The 17,247-nt window shown below is 34.4% G+C and overlaps 1 protein-coding gene across 2 annotated transcripts; it reads right to left on the reverse strand.

The window, feature by feature from the left end:
• Positions 1 to 892: 892 nt before the first annotated feature.
• On the reverse strand, positions 893 to 13,380 carry LOC105786139 (hypothetical protein). Of its 2 annotated transcripts, none has more exons than XM_012612451.2 (19): positions 11,742 to 13,380; positions 9,139 to 9,224; positions 8,645 to 9,025; positions 8,472 to 8,555; positions 7,963 to 8,352; positions 6,528 to 6,588; positions 4,635 to 4,767; positions 4,395 to 4,489; positions 4,023 to 4,265; positions 3,690 to 3,934; positions 3,385 to 3,609; positions 3,077 to 3,298; positions 2,940 to 2,993; positions 2,786 to 2,851; positions 2,541 to 2,681; positions 2,395 to 2,448; positions 2,209 to 2,268; positions 1,695 to 2,093; positions 893 to 1,612 (listed from the first exon to the last, which is right to left on the reverse strand). In XM_012612451.2, exons 1-19 carry the CDS (start codon positions 13,021 to 13,023, stop codon positions 1,445 to 1,447), a joined length of 4,389 nt encoding a protein of 1,462 aa, XP_012467905.2. In that variant the 5' UTR covers positions 13,024 to 13,380; the 3' UTR covers positions 893 to 1,444. The 2 variants fall into 2 exon arrangements, with proteins under 2 accessions (XP_012467905.2, XP_052490654.1); XM_052634694.1 differs by having other exon boundaries at positions 4,353 to 4,489.
• Between the last annotated feature and the right edge of the window lie 3,867 nt (positions 13,381 to 17,247).

The raw sequence follows: 17,247 nt of genomic DNA on the forward strand, positions 1-17,247 counted from the left end.
ACACCCTGAATCATCAGCAACAGGTTGTCGCTGCATCGAAGCTAACTGGGCAGCAGCAAAAACACGATTTGTTGCCTCCCACGATTGCACCTGAGCATAAGCAAACGCCAACAACTGTTGCAAATTCAAATCCTTCTTCTGCCACACATGTAAATTCTGACCAAACCAGAGACAACACAGAAGCACAAGACAATGAACTTTCAAATGCATCGACGAAGCACCCAACTACTCAACAAGAAATTGGTACGCAGAATCTTGACCATGAACAATCTCCACAGCGCCCCAAACTACGGAGCAACCGCACCCATATAAAATATAATCAAGATCCACAATGCCCCCACAATGAGAACACTCCGGCGACAGCACAACACCCTTGCTCAACAAATGGAACTCTGTAGGAACAAAGGAGCGCAAACAACGCCACACAAAATCTATCACCTTAGGCGGAAGTGATAGATTCCAAAGAATTAACCACGGGCCTTCCACAAACGAATCTAGAGTATTGGATTAATTTCGATATCAAGCATCACTACGGGTCAAAACAAAAATAATATGTTGAGATTGATTTGCAGTTAATTGATGACAAAATATCATCAAGAGTTTAGATGGCGAGTCGGCATTCTCGGAATATTATGCAATAATCAAAAACTCTCATAGTGATATCCTTCTACTTAAAGGTCACCGTTGTATATAGTAGAATATAAGTGACCAAGATGGGGAGTGGTAACGTAAACTCCTTGATAGAATTAAACTAAAAAAAGCATAGCAGACGATCAATGGTATTGGTATCTCTTTCAATAATTCATTCGCTATATACTTAAATAAATTAAAAATTAATGGGGAAGAGTTAATTTGATCTGAAATTGGTGGTCGTCATCTCGTACAATCCATGGGAAGAAAAACTTCTATAATATCTGAGCAGACAGTACGAAACGAGTGTCGAGATGATGCCTTTGTACGCATCAAAATCACTGGTTCAGCAACATTTCTTTGGCAGGTTACGTTAAGGAAAAAAATATGTACAACAGCTACACTATACATCAGACTCAGAGCACGCACAGTAGGACCCTTTCTTTTTTTTTCTTTTTCTTTTTAATAAGCAAATCTCCATTCCTATGTCCCACAATCCCTAACGACCCTTCAAGACTGAATTTTCTAGCCTCTAGGCAAACCTCGATCGAATGAAATTCTCACCCACTGTACAGTTACTCTTGTGAGATATACAACAAATGATATGCCAAAACTTCCCCATCCCGAGTCACATCACGCGGCTCATATGGCATTGAGGCCACACTAACCCTAATCAACATCTCACCACTGCTTCTGCCACTCAACTGCCTTCATCAACATACACCTCCAGTTCCGCACAGAAAACAGTTGCATTAGGCACAGATGGGCCGTCACCCTTCCATAAGGCAATTCACAACTGGTGTACTGACAAAGCCTAACCATTGTGCTCCAACTGTCCATCAGAAGTGGTATCTCGTGTGAGGTGCTTCTCCTTGGGAAGACAATCAACAGGAACATAACAATATCCTTTTGGTAACCGTGAATTCTTCATCGATGCTTCATCCGATGTCATTACCAGCTCCTTTTCAAATGTTTCAATTGGCTGAGATTCATCACAAGGCAAGCATCAGCCATATTCCTTTATCTATGCGCATGCATCAGAGAGAACGTGTAACAAATTTTACCTTCCTGGATTTTGAGTTCCATTCTGCATTATCCAAAGCATTACGAGATGCAAGAGAATATCTGTGTGGGATTTGCTTCCCAGAAAATGGCACCCTCTCAGTTGGCTTCCGAACAAAGAGGCTTTGGGAAGTGGAGCTGTCATCAGTTCTTTGATAATTGTCCACAGGCACAGAAACCTTTGCTTGGTGCTTCACTGAAAGTGTACTGTCCACAGTTACATCATCAGATCGCATTGCTTCACTGCATGATTTGTTATCATCTGTATGGCCCTTGAGAGAAGTTGTTGCAGATTCGGAGCTAACATCCGGATGGAAAAAGGGACTATGAACAAGCACAGCACGAGTAACATGATCTCTTTTACAGGCAAGTATTTCATGTGAGCAAAGAACCAACTCTCGCTGCAAACATTCACAAATTACATTCCAAGATTTATTCATAAAATAGAAAAACTATCCAACAGCAGCAATTGCACTGGAAAACAAGAGAATAAAAGTAACCGTTAAAAAAAATCACCTTCAATTTTTCACGTTTGATTATTCTTTCACAAAGAAGGCGTAATCTTTCCAGTTCAACCTGTAGAGGAGAATCCAAGGACAACTCAACAACCGCATAGTTCATACACTAGTATACATTATAACACCAAAATTATTACATAGCACATATCCAAGCAAACCCAAAAGATGGCAAGAAAGCCCTTACCCGAATTTGCTTCATGTTTTTCAACTCCTCAATTCCATGTTTTTGAGTTTCAGCCTACATATGTTATTGAACAGATAAACAATACAGGAAAAATAACATGCAACAAAAAATTCCGGTATTTTTAGAAGAAATCAAAATTTTCAAACCTTTGCTCTCTGCTCCACACTGTGCTGTTCACAATAAGCTTTGTGATGCAATTTGCCACCACCAAGCTTCACATTCATACAGAAGCCAGCACTTCTAGCACAGGAGGGATGGAAAGTGATCTGACAGTGACCATAACCACACTGCAAAGAATAAAACTGCAGCTGCTTAGATACAAAGTACATTAATTGCAACAATTTCTAAGTTAACAATTTGAGTAAAAAAGCACTTTTACGATATATCTCACCTTAATGCATGCACCACGCTTGCAACAACATATACAACAAACGTCAACCCCCCTTGAAGCCAAATGCTGATATTCCATTCAATATAAATTCAAATAAGATCCATAGAACTTTCTCCAAGTAGTGATTATCTAATGCCTTAACATGCATACATACCATTCCCTCAACAGGATTAACTTGTCCCCTTCTGAATGTTGATTCAAGAACCCACTACAAAATACAAAAAACCACATCATTTCATTTCATTGGCAAGAGATGAAACGTTAAAAACCCCACAAGAAAGAAAAAATCACCTCAGCACAGAAAGCATGTACCCACTGGCCATCTACAGATTTCCTAAAAGCACCAGTAGTACCACCACATAAGCCACATTCTGCAGCAGGATAAGGTTTCTCCCAAAAATTTAGAGATGGAGCTCCAGAGGATCTAGATGAGAACAGTTCTTCACATAATTCACAGCGCCAAGGACCTGTAGATTCTTTAACGTTGCGATAGCAATCCAAGTGAACTGCAACCTGTGAACAGGACTAAATCAAAATTCCAAACAGATAAAAGTAAAATTTCCCATTAAAGTAAAACTAATAGTTTTAGGCTAGAAAACCTTGCAGCCAGAACAGACTAAAATAGGATTCAGTACTGTCTCAGATCTCCTGCAGATATCGCACGACCTAGGATGTCCTTTAGAAAAATCTGTAACTGATTGAACAATATCTGAGTACTTTTCAGATGGAGTCCTTGAGACAGCATTCCTAGAAAGTGCATCTTTTGCTCTTGTCTGAGAGTTAATGCCGGCCCTTCCAACAGAAGCATTCAGCTTCAATACATTCTGAAAGAGAATAGACTTAAATTTTATCCTTATTTAGAAGCAGGAAAAAGTAAATACAAAAGAGGATCCATAAGAATAACCTCTTGATGACTAGAATCTTCCAAGCCATCTTTTCTTGATGAAATCCTGGAGGAAGCAGCTACAGCAGCAGTTGCAGCAGCCAACACTGCCTGTGCCTCCTTATGTCTTCTCTCTTTACGGCCCTGCTTCTTTGCTTCTCTTAGCTCATAAAGATATCGATTAACAAGCATAGTATCCCATATCTTTGTCCTTGATGCTTCAACCTCCTGTGGTAGACTTTTAGCAACCCTAGAAACTAAATTATCTGTAAGCAGAATCACACAAAATGCAGGATATAGGTTATGACAAAGACACATCAACAGAAAGAACCCTAGAGCAGAAAAGACGAATACCGGTAACATGGTTTCTTGAAACTGCGTTGCCCAGTAACCTATGCTGATAAAATATAATTTCCCCTTCCACTTCATCCTCTGGAGAAAAATTGAGAGCTCCCAATTTTCTAGCCTTAACTGACAGCTCTAAATCATCAACAGGACAACTCTTTTCATTGCACATTGAATGTTCACTTTGGTGACTGCAGCAAACACTAGCATTTGAAGATGCCACCAGACGAGAGAGATCTCCCTCCTTTGCACCTGAAAAGTGGAACTTATTAGACCTGCCCAAAAAGACAAGCAGAAAGAAAGAAGAAACTGCAGACTAAATAATGAGATGAAACTTGCCATAGAACTCATTTAATGTGTCCTTTCTGCCTTCACACTCACCCACTCTATTCTTGCAAAGCAACCCATTGGGCATCTGCAGCAATTGCTTCTGTGTATACGGGTGAATGTAGAAGTTAGAAAATTCTTCAGTTCTTCTGCAATACAAAATTGTCAAGAATCAGAGATTATCTCATCAAAATAGATGGAAAATCTCCTACAATATAACAAACACTTTTAAGGGGAAAAAGAGCTATAGGGTGCTGGTTTAACAAATAGAGAGAAGTCTTTTCACAAATTTACATGAGATCGGCGATAATTGGATTAACAATCGACCAAATAGAATTTCCTTGATCTGTTTTCTTCTCAGGAGTCATTGCCCTCTCTGATTGACTCTTTCCATGAAGGCTGTCATTTAAGAGATCAGTTGAATTTCCTGTCCAATTGTACAATTATGGATACAATTCACATCAGAATCATAAAGAATAATTAAATTGATTGAGCTAAATTAAAGAAAACATGGAAAAGAAAGACAACAAATCACAGATACGACATTGTTGATGATAAAGAGATGCCAGCATCTTGATAATTCATACAGTAGAAAAAAGACAGCTTGACTATATGACCTGATTTGAACTGCCCCAAGTTCCTAGAAATCATCGGACTATTTTGGTCACCCTAGGCCAAATCTAACTTCCAGAAAAATTTTAATGCAATGTAAAATATTTTCATGAATACTGTACAATGCAATCTTATCACGTAACTTCCAACCGACAGTTAACACTGCAAAAGAAATCCACAGATTCTACCCATGTTAACTGAACTCTTCATTTTATCAAAAGTACCTGTTGTCTTGTACCTATATCTAACATATATCCATATATGGATATGAGAGAATGATCTCCGAAATATATGCAAAAATTGAAAAAGTTTATAATACCCATCTAGATGCATAGCCATGTCCAACACTTGGCCCCATCATAGGATACTACCACTAACACTTGTTATTAAATTAGCTAAAGGATTTGCTCTCAATTTTTTTTAAAAAAAATAGCTCATGGATTGACCAGCCTTGGCATGTCACTTGATTCTACAAGACACATGAACTGCATGCAATACTAACAATTGCTATTAACATTATTCTTGGCTTGAGAAGCCAACCATGTCGCAATCTGCTTAAACATATCATGGAAAAAGGGATATGGGTGGGAACCAATACCTCTTGAACAAGGCAGCATGGCATCCATAATAAAATCCAAGAACCAAAAATTAACATATTTAATCCAGCGAAAAAGAACAGTCAGGACTTGAGACAACTCTCAAAAATGTACAATGAAGAACTAGCTTTTATGAACAAATAAGCATAAACCTAGAAAATAGAACTCATCTGACTAGCATTGGACAAGATAAAACATAAAAAAGGCATAGATGTTTCATAAAGTAAACTAAAAGCTAGTTGCTTCAAGAAAAATTCTGAAAGAAAAAAGGAAAAACTTCAGTGCCATAATTTCAACGAAAATATCTCCATTGAAACTCATGCATTTCAGCCAAAAGAAAAGAAGGGGGGTGGGGGCAATGATCTTAAACCTTTTCCCGGCAAATATTTCCAGTATAACAAATTTATATGACACTGATAAATATTTCTGTCTCTTCTGATACTTCACTCTCTGAGGGAAATTCTTGTACAACAGAACTTTCCCAAACAACAAGGCAAGATTAACAGAAAAAAGTGTTCACTAAGCTAAATTAATAAATTAATTAAAAGCGTTCAGCCTTTGTTTCCTGTTTTAACTGGAAATACAGAAATATAAAAATTGAACCTTCTTCTAGAAATAGAGTTTATTTAAGAATGATGACATTCAGACATGGTTACTTTCATTTATATGCAAATTAGAACCTTCTATACACAACCAACCAGAATACAGTTTATAAGTAAGGTCTAGGAATGTAGTGAAATGAAAACAGAGAGAATAAGAAAGCACAAAGTCAAGCATATATATTATTAGAAAAAAAGTTAACCAAAATAACAGTGTCCAGAAACAACCAAGGAATATTTACTTAACCAAAAAAGCAAGACCCAGATCAAGAATAAACCAAGGATGCATTACTTAACCAAAAAAGCATGACCTAGATCAAGAATATAGCTAGACCAACAAACAAGGCATTACATAAAGCAAAAAAATCAACAAAGAGTACCTTCATATGTGTGAAAATGCCTCTCTGCAGAGTCCTGGGAAACATCAGGGTTGGCAGAATTCTACACAGATGAGGAAACATCACTTAAGAAATGGAAGAAGAGTTAACGGATAGTGTATAGGCATAAAATTAACCGAACCTATAACACAATACATAAAGTACTCTTTCCAAAGCAGTTTCTTCTTTAAATATATAAGAGTCGAGGCATTGAAAGTTATCCACAGATCACTCACAAATTAAATCAGAGTGAAAAAGAAAAAAATATGTATTAATTACTAAAATATGTATTAACTAAAAATTATATAAATATTAATGTTTGAAAAGTATATTTTTGTTTTAATAGTAAAATAAGAGGAAGAAAAACTAGAACACTATATTATACATTACAAGTTCATGTTTTGCACTTCTTAGTTCATTAAAAGACATTTCCTTCATTGCACATGGTATAGTTACATGACCACACCTTAAAATAAGGCAAAAATGCTGTAACTACTCTAACAATATGACTACGAAAATCTAAACATTAACTTTGATGAAGATGAAGATGAAGATGAAAACATCTACCAAAATATATCCTTTTTAGTTCATTAATCAGTGCTAATATTAGTAAGATTAAAATAACGGTTTTACATACATCACAAAAGAAAAACTTTCAAATTGTTACAACTTAAAGGGCGCATGGTAGATCAACATACTGCACAACTTATACTCACATGAGAATTGGTGAACAAAAACATTTATACACTTGACTCAAATGAGTATTGGCGAAAGCGGCTTAAAAACAACTTTATAGAGACATTATATGAACTACAAGTACAATGTTCAATCACATACTAAGGAACACAACTGGAACATATTTGGTAATTGATTCAGGAAAGCAATATCTAAAAACTAAACAAATTCAAAATCGAAGCATTAGAAAAAAGAAGGCTTTTATGACACGAAATCCCAAGACAAGAAACCAGACAGCTGAAACTTAGAACAGAGAATCCCTAATGCATCTAAACCAACTCCAGAACCTCCGGTCGCATCAAAAGAAAGGAGATGCACAGTTATAATATACAAATGATATTGGCAGCTGATGGCAGTATAAAATATAAAGCAACATGCACAAAAAGAATTTTTGGTTCAAAAAAAATCAATGTTGATGATTAAAAATTCTAGTTAACATGAAAAGCTCCAGCAACATAGAACATTTATATCAGATTAGCAAAGGCTACTAATAAGCAAGTAACAGTATATCAGATTAGGGAAATGGTGAAAATACTAACCAAAGTGAAATACGAGGAGTTTATATATCCAACCATTATTAGCAAAGAAGTAAACAGAACATGTATATACAAGCTCGAAGACAAAATTCAATAGAATAATCAATTAACCAAAAGTTAGCTTGCCAAAGGACCTCCGAAATGAACACTATGATTTGGTATATTACCCTTCCAGTGGCATCAAGAATGGATATTTTACTTAAATCATTTGTTTCTTCCTTAGCAAGCAGATCAACCCCAACTTCATCCATCACTACCCCAATATCATCAGTAGCTTCATCAGAGGAGCATAATATTTTGTTATCCCTCAAAATCCTCACATTATTCTTGGTTCTTCTCCAAGGAGGCATAGGCTTGACAGCTACAACATCTGCTATGTCAGACTTGGAGGCCATTATATCGTCGGAAATACCCATTCCAGTCTCATCAGTCTCATCCTTCGATGAAATCAAAGACTTAATATTAACTTTTATATTTTTCAGGGAAGTGCCCATATATGCATGATTACTAAGCCATTTCACTATTTTGCATTGCAGGTCAGGTGCCAAGCTATCATTCTGAAGAAAGGAAGACCAAAAAATAACATCAAAGAAAATTAAATGAAGGTGAAAGCTGCAAACTTAAACTGCTTTCAGAAAACAATGGCAAATAAAGTAACCACAATTGCAGGTATTACATTTAATGAAGCACTCAAAGAATCAGCTGAGAGTCCAATCTCCGATGCTATATCTTTTACATTGACTTTCCCTCGGTCAATTAGCTGCATCATGTGTAGATTGTAAGACAGAACAATCTGGAAACTTAAAACATTGATAGAACTATCAACCCAAGGATGACTGGATCAAATACCTTCTTCAAAATCATTGCAAAATTAAGAGAGTTAAATGGGCTATGTTCATCATCATTTGTCCTCTCCAACAACCCCACATCAACCAGATGCTGTGCCTCACCACATTCAGATGCAACTTGGGCATTTGATCTGGTACCAGACACGTCTATCTCCTGCAACTCACCATCACCAGATTTATCATCTAGACCTTCTATGCCCACTGCAATTTTATCTCCATTACTCTGGCTAATTTTTGAATTTTGAGAATTGTCCATAGATTGCAGCGAAAGTTGGTTGGTGATAGAAGAGTCTGTGCCAGAAGCACAAAGTTCTCCATGTTGTGGGGAACTGCTTTTATCATGGATTTCTGAATGCTTAGAGCAAAATGCCCGTAACTCAATCTGTAGAAAGAATAATGAGTATTGATGATAAGAAAACCTCAAAATAAGAACAAAATAGTTACAAATAAATAATAACAAAAAAAATCCATATTCAGGGAAAAAATGACACTTGCATTATCACACCCAAATCTTCCCCAAACTTCCATTCTATGCCTGGCTTCTCTTGCACATATAGGATGGAATGAGGTTCTGCAAGTTCCTGCAAAAACAACCAACATCCATCACAACCAAAAGCATTATAAACTCCTGTCAAGATAACAGATAGCTCAGCATTGAAGCAGCATGCGAATCAAGTTAAAAACTTGCTCAAATTTAGCAGCAAGGAAATCGAAGTGTGCAAGGTCAAACTCTTGTGATCATTTATGTTGAGATAGTTTGTCTTTAATAAAAGTTACGCTCTTTGATAAACTATTGAATATGCTATGGGCTACAGACAGTATTAACATAAAAAATTAAAGAAAATTATATGTGGACAGAAGAGGCAAATAGACCATGTAATTAACTACCAACCCATTACACAAAACATGATAGGTAAAAAACTATTGCAACTTGGAAAGCATTGGTAAAGTTTGACTTCAGAACATTATCCAGCAACAAATAGCAGCGCTGTGACAAGGCAAATAAATCCATGGACTCATTGGAGTCCCTTCAAAACTTTAAATAAAATAATCATTTTCAGGTTCCAATAGCAAAAATTATCATGATTGGACTCCAACCAAAATGAGGGTACTAATCAATACTACTGACCTACTCAAGTCCTTTTCCTCAAATTCCTGACAACAGCTTTGACAACAGCTTTGCTAACGAAAAAAAGGTAACCAATTATTGGATCTTCAAGGCACCCAAGCAGACATTTTTCTTCCTTAATATCAGCATTGGGGATGGATATGATGATATCATTCTCATCCTATGTAAAGAGACCAAAAGATTTTCAACAGAAGATAAGAACAAGTAATTTTATCCATATTGCCCATCTCTAATCCAAAATGTTGGGAAGATAGATTATACTAAGAAAACCAGTGCCATAAACTGTGTTGAAACAAGTATGAAAAACACACTCACACACACACACATCGATGGTAATTTCATGAGAACTTCCTTTCACTGATCAGCTGCAACCACCCTTAACTTCATCCACTGTCTACACAAGATCCAAGAAAGTCATTATCCCAAGGGAAGGAGAATCACCTAGGTTCTCTTAATTGCTTCAGCATAACAGTCTTCCTAAGTGATATCTCACACTTGCATCAAAAGAAAAACCCAAGAAGTTTTCAGCATAGAAAGCATTTAAACTGTCCTCTCCAGTTTCTTCATTAAATATTTTGAAGGCACAAATTCAAGTTTCAGAACACCTTTTCCGAACAAATCAGTAGCCTCTGATAGAAAAATATGATTTTGATTCTTGAACAAACCTGTTTATCTCCATAGTAATATTATCAGAAGAGAACTTTCTATAAAGGTTTGTTGACCAAGGAGAAGTCTCAACTCTCAAACTACCTTGCTCCTCCTTCATATACTCAGAGAATTCCCAGACCAAATAACTTTTATAAGAGAGCAGAATTGACACAAAAATGATAATGGAGGTTGATACTCAAATTGGTGAATGCTGAATAGTTTCTATCAAGCATTCTACTTTTACAAGTTCCCTTACCAATTAATTTATGGCCACAGTACAGATCAATTCACATTTTATGGGAATAAACCCTGCATCGGCACACCAAATAAGTTGCACATATGTTACCTCCCTAGCAAAAAGAGAAGAGAATGGAAAAACTTTCTACAGATAAGAAGGATTCTAGAAACAACTATTCCTAATCGAACTTTGCCAACTTCTGCACCATATGGACCTAAACCAATCATAAACCTAAAGGTGGGGATAAACATAAGCTAAAAGCTGAAAGATTAATACCACAATTTTGAACAAATAACACCTACCACAAGAGCCATTTTTCTTGTTTGTAGACAGAATATTACGTTCTGATATTTAAACATCTGGCCTCACTCCCACTATTTTCTCAAACACCTTACTTCATTTCCCCCCTACTGTCCATAATGATACCTTAAAAAATTGCAAGTAGTTGTTGTAGTAAGTATATCTTCTCTCTACTAGATATTCCTCATGCAGATATTAAGATAAAATTAAAAAAGAATACTATTCTAAGACAGTTTGAATAGATTGCTGCACCAAAATATGGAATGGACTGAAAGCCACCAGTACATAGAGAAGAGGTATCCTTCTTATAGCACAAGAGGCAGCAAATAATCATTCAAACTTGCCAAAAAAGGGTAAAACGTTTTAGATAGGCTCCTTAATATGAGCAATCCAACTTACCATGTTACTAATACTACCATTTCAGCTAAAAAATACAAAAGAAATGTGGGAACTTTTGAAAAAGGTAGGCCCAGTCCTGTTATATGTGAACAGAAAACAGAAGGAAAAAAAATTTTCTCTACTAACAGGATGCATAAGCTGAGTGACGCCATGGACAAAATATTCCCTTATGTTATTTGAATTTTTGAAGTTACTACTTATAAACAACGAAATAATAGCCATTACTCTTGATAAGAAACACTTCAAAGAACACATTTTCCAGTTGCAAATATCTAGACTAATGGAAATAAAAAGCAGCCAAAGATTTGCATAAAAGAATGCACACCTTGCACGAAAAAAATAGAAGCAGAATGCTACGGAAAAAGGGCAGAGCAACGAACATACCATGACTGCACCGAACACACGCACCATTCTTCACCTTGCATACATTACAGACTAATTTCTTTCTGGTGTCATTTATTCCTCCCGCATTAATAATTGGTTCCATCTTTGTCAAGTCTTCTATATAAACCTCAGGCATCCAGTATGAACAAAACAAGTGAGCAAACTCCACAGATGAACCATTTTCATCATTCTTTTGGACAGGCTTTAATGCACCACCCTGCTTCGGACAAAGTACACAAGATTTCACTGTACCATCGCCATCATTTGTCAGCTCACACCAAGAACAGAGCCAAGAACTATCTACATCTTTTTGCACACCATAGCACTTCTGATGAACAGCTACCTTGCAAGAACTACAAACAATTAACCTGTTTGATCCTTTTCCAGTATCACCAGTGCAACAAAAGTGACATAAAGATGAATCCCCGTCACATGGACGTGCAACTAATATTTTCTCCAGCCCAGCATCTTCTCCAACAAGCTTCCGCTTCTTTGAAGGCCGCTCTGAAGATAATAATATCCTACTCCTAGAACCTAAAAGCCACTCTAAACTACTAGTTGAATCTGGAAAAAAGTGTCCTGCTGTTTCCTTTGGTGAAAACTGAGCTTGCGTTGCAACGTTATCAATTTCCATTAAGTGCCAATCCTCAACCCTGACGACCTCCTTCCCTTCTTTATCAACATTACCATTTTCATTCACACCATTAAAATTCTCCCCACTACTCACACTCGCCTTCTCATCCACTTCAGCATACAAATTTGAATTCCCTGTTAGCACATTTCCAACATAAGGAATCATAAAACACTTCTTCCTAGCAGCTAAAAACCTGGATGGTATAATCTCAAACAAAGCATCAATATCCGGCAATGCTAGGTCCCGAAAAAACACTTCCGTTTCAGCCCAAATGCTGGCTTCTCGAGCCTTTTCACCCTGCCTGGAAGACTTCTTATCTGCTCCCGAATGCGACTTCTTATGCTTCTTCCTACTATCAGTCTGCTTCAACAAACTAGCCAGTCCACTGGGCAGCGTTGGCACACTCAACCCCGACACAGAACCACCTTCAGGGACATCAAAAGGGGAACGTTGGCAAAGGGCTTTCCGTGCCTGAGAAAAGAAATCGACACCAACATCATATTGCTTCTCGGAAGTCTCAGATTGGATCACCGGCCTCCGACTGGAGACCCCAGAAATCGGGCGGCATAGCCTCTCCTCGGTGCCGCAACCTCCGTCCGCACCCCTACCCATCATCTTCTTCTGCCGGTGGCATAGGGCTCCGGTCATCACCAACGACAACCACAAGCATCAGTACCACAAACCCCTTGGTATTCCATAAAAAAAATCGAACCCTAGGTCTAACCCTAACCCTAATCCTATCTCCACCCCTTGGAAAACACAAAACCCTAACCCTAAAAATCAAGTTCCACTATCAGTCATTCCGAAGGAGAAATAAAAGAAGAGGGAATAGCCATAGAAAAGGGAAACAAAGAGGACAAACTCGCGTCTAGGGTTAGGGTCTTGTTTCGGATCCGATTTTAAGTGTTGCGTTGTTTTTGTTTTGTTTCGAACTTTTTTTTCTTTTTGGGAATTTCGAAGAGAGAGAAAGATAACGAGGGAGAAAGGGGGGGTGGGAGGGAGAAAAATAAGAGAGAGAAAGATTCGCGTTTTTTGCAGGCAGAAAGGACGGTTCGTTTTAGGAGGTTATTTACTTTTTATTTTGTTTTTAAATGGGGTTTTGGTAACATGTAGTGACACCTAACATGTATACTCTTGCAGCTGCCGAGTTTCACCACGTGGCATTTTTATATTTGTGTAACTGGATAAGATGTAACTTCTTTAGGGTGTAGGTTATTTGGGCTCTTAGTATATCTTTATCAATAATATGATAAATAACTCTTAACCTATTTATGAAATAAATAAAATCGTACTATCTATAAATAAATAAATAACTATAAAACCAGCTCATTAGGAGCCATTAATAGACCTGATTATAAGTCGGGTTACTCGTTTGCTCTGCTTAAAAAGTAAAAAAATTTGATAAAAATATTATCTCAAAATAGGTTTGGATAAAAAATAAAACCTACTCTTTAGATGGATCAAGCCTTGGACAATTTTTTTGTCCCAGGCCTGGCCCGGCTTGAATCACATGCATATACTTTGTTTTGTATTTTCAATTTATTAGTAAATTTTTATTTTAATATTTTTAGTGTATTTGATGCATTATATTTTTTTTTAATTTTGCTTTTATATACAAAAATTTATTACGATTGAGCTCAGGTTTAGCATTTTTATTATGAGAGCAAAATTTTATGTCCATTTTTTTGGGGTCGGGCATAGCCAAGCCTAAAAGGCGGACCTAAAATTCAACACTGACTTGGCTCGACCCATAATCAAGTCTAACCATTAGGAGTAAATAGGGATGTTGTAGTAATTTGCAATCATTAGAAATTAATGGGGGCAAAATGGGTAAATTATCAACACTCTTTTGTTACGAATATAGGTATTATGGAAATTTAAATATAATAATATTTTAATGAATTACAACAGGGTTAAGCCTAAACAACAAATACAATTAGCGTGACTCGAACTCAAATCACACATGCGACAATGAAACATAATAATATTTTAAATTATTATTAAATGGTTAATCAAAATGCAATTATTTTATATAATATCAAACTACACCTTTAATTTTTCTTTAAAATTAATAATTTTCATATGTTATATTTTGATATTATGTAAACTTAAATGGAAGGGTCAAAATGGATCTTTCACTTTTATATAATAGTTTTTATTAGAATTATAATTGTTTTTATATAATATCAAAATGCAGTTATTTTTATATAATATCATAGACCTTTCATTTTTAAAAAATATTTTCATATTATATAAAACCACTTCCTAAGAAATTTTATGGAATAAATAGAGGTGAAATAGATGTGTAAACTTAAATTTGAGTATCAAAATGAATCTTTCACTTTTATATAATAATTTTTTAATAAAAATATAATTGTTTTATAAAATATTATTAAATAACTAATCAAAATGAAATTATTTTTATTTAATATCAGTATATAACTTTTAGAATAATATCATTATATATTAATTACCTCATAACAAACATGTAATTTTCTATTTTAATATTTGTAAGTACTAACATGAACTCTTTTACATTCCAAAAAATTAATTAATTTCTTAAAAGTATTTTTTAACATTTATTGTTATAATTTTTTATCATTGATTCAGTTTTTTTAATTTTTCACTATTCTACTCTTACATTTTTAATTAATTAATAAATCTTTCAATATCCTCTTTATTACTTTTCAATAGTTACATTTTTAAATGCTTGATAAATACTTTAATTTATCTTTTAATTTTTTTCTGTTGTTGCATCTTTTAAAATTTTACCTTATTTATTTTGATAGATGTTGCAATATTTCCTTGTACATATATAAGCATACTTACTTGAATTAAGAAGAAAAACTTACCTTGAAATGGTGTTGCCGTTGAAATCAATATTTGATGCTAGAAGAAGGGTGGGTGAGTGAGTGAGTGAGTGAGGGGGGAATCAACATGGTTGAAGGGCAATGGCTCAGTATGCCCAAAGTTGAACCATTAGGATTGTTTTAGTTTATAAAATTGTTTGGTATTTGTTAACTTCTTTATTTTAATTTTACTTTTTAGTTTTTGTAATTTTTTACAAATAATGTTAACCTTGATTTTCATTATCTTTTACTGCAAATGAACGTCCATGGATGAAAGATTGTACATTGATATTCCTTAGATTGGTGACAAATTTTAACAAGAAACTGAGCTAGGATGTAGAAGCTCATGTTATCAAGATTGTGTTTCATGGTGTTGTATTTTGATCTATTTATGTAAGATGTTGCATACATATATTATCAATAGGATAATGAAAAAATAATATTTTTACGGCTTATATCTATAGGGTGGTGTTTGTTATTATATTTTACAATTTTAATGAATCAATTTAACTTTAAATATTTTTCCATAACCATTTAGATTATTTTAATTTATAACTAATTACTTATGCTTAATTTTATTTATCGATTACTTTTTTCTCTTCAAATCCGTTTATATATATTTTTAATGTTACCATTGCTGAAGTTTTAGTTGTTGCGTAAACTTTTAGAGGACAATTCTCAACAAATATTATAATTGGTTGCTCAAGAAAATAGAAGATGATTTATTTGACCTTGAAAATATATATAGAAGATAAAGCGAGACAAATTTGATAGTTCAAGTATCATTTCTAATGAAAAAAATACTTCAAATACTAATTTGAAAATCAGGATATAATTTAAGGGCTAATTTGCATATAAACCAAAATTGTATTACTAAAATCCATCTTAAACAATGTAAAGAATTATAATTTTTCGTACAAATAGACTAAACAAATTTGGTATATACAAAGAAATATAAATATTTTTGTATAATATTAAAGATTCATCATTTAAACTTTGATTGTATCGACAAAAATTGGCATTGAAATCTTGAGTGTTAAATTTGAATCATATATCAATTATCCTCTAAATTTATTTTAATTAATTAATTTAATTTAAATTATTAAATTTTACTCTAATAAAATGTTTCATTATATAATCAAACTATATTCAAAGGAAGTTATATTATGATTTTTTTTTACATTTATATTGTAATTTTAATACTATTTATGATTGGTTAAAGTATCCGGAAGGTCCTCAGTATTATAGGGATTAAATCAAATTAATTTCTTTATTATTAAATAGATCAATTTAATCCCTATATTATTAAAGTGAATCAAATAAGTCCAAATTATTATAGAGTTAACATTTATTGTATAAAAAACGTATTGCAATTGTTTTTTCAATTGCGATTCAATTCCAAACAAATTATTTCATTTACAGAATCATGAAAAACTTTAAAATAGTAAATGTTAACTTTATTCGAACATGGCTTTGTTTTATTCTTTTTAATAGTATATGGACTAAATTGATATTGTAGCAACCCGATACAACGATGTCGAAAATTACAGTTTTGAGGCCTCATTTTAGTGAACCGAGTTTGTAAATAATAAATATATATTTAGGAGTTATGTTAGAAATGAATAGAATTAATGATAAGTAATTTAGTTAATTGGAATATTTAATCTAATCCAATGACTAAATTGTAAAGTTCAATTGCGTTAGATTTTAATTAGAGAATAATTAAAGGGATTTGAGTTGTAATTAGCTTAAAATAGTAATTAGATTATGTTGAAATAAAGCTTAGTGGACGGTAAGTGGGCTATGAATTATTATTATTGGTTAATTTATGCATATATGTTGAAAAAAAAAACTTATTTGAGAACTATGTTGAAATCCTAAAAATTTATCAATCTACATTGTTTTTGGAAAGAGAAAGGAAAATGCACCCTACATGACGCATTTTCATTGTGTAGTCTCTCATTTGAATAGAAATCACTTCGACAATAAGTCGATGAGCACTAGGCACTTTTTTTTCGTGCGT

The sequence above is a fragment of the Gossypium raimondii genome, chromosome 1, assembly GCF_025698545.1.
Source record: "Gossypium raimondii isolate GPD5lz chromosome 1, ASM2569854v1, whole genome shotgun sequence".
In the NCBI taxonomy this organism is placed as follows: domain Eukaryota; kingdom Viridiplantae; phylum Streptophyta; class Magnoliopsida; order Malvales; family Malvaceae; genus Gossypium; species Gossypium raimondii.

Excerpts from the sequence above, each read along its gene's own strand:
- LOC105786139 (XM_052634694.1), bottom strand. The coding sequence starts at position 13,023 with ATGACCGGAGCCCTATGCCACCGGCAGAAGAAGATGATGGGTAGGGGT. Across the intron at positions 2,994-3,076 it reads TACATGCTTTCTGTGCTGAG|TGGGTTCTTGAATCAACATT; the intron begins GTGATTTTTTCT and ends TGTATTTTGTAG. Across the intron at positions 2,269-2,394 it reads AAAACATGAAGCAAATTCGG|GTTGAACTGGAAAGATTACG; the intron begins GTAAGGGCTTTC and ends TCTCCTCTACAG.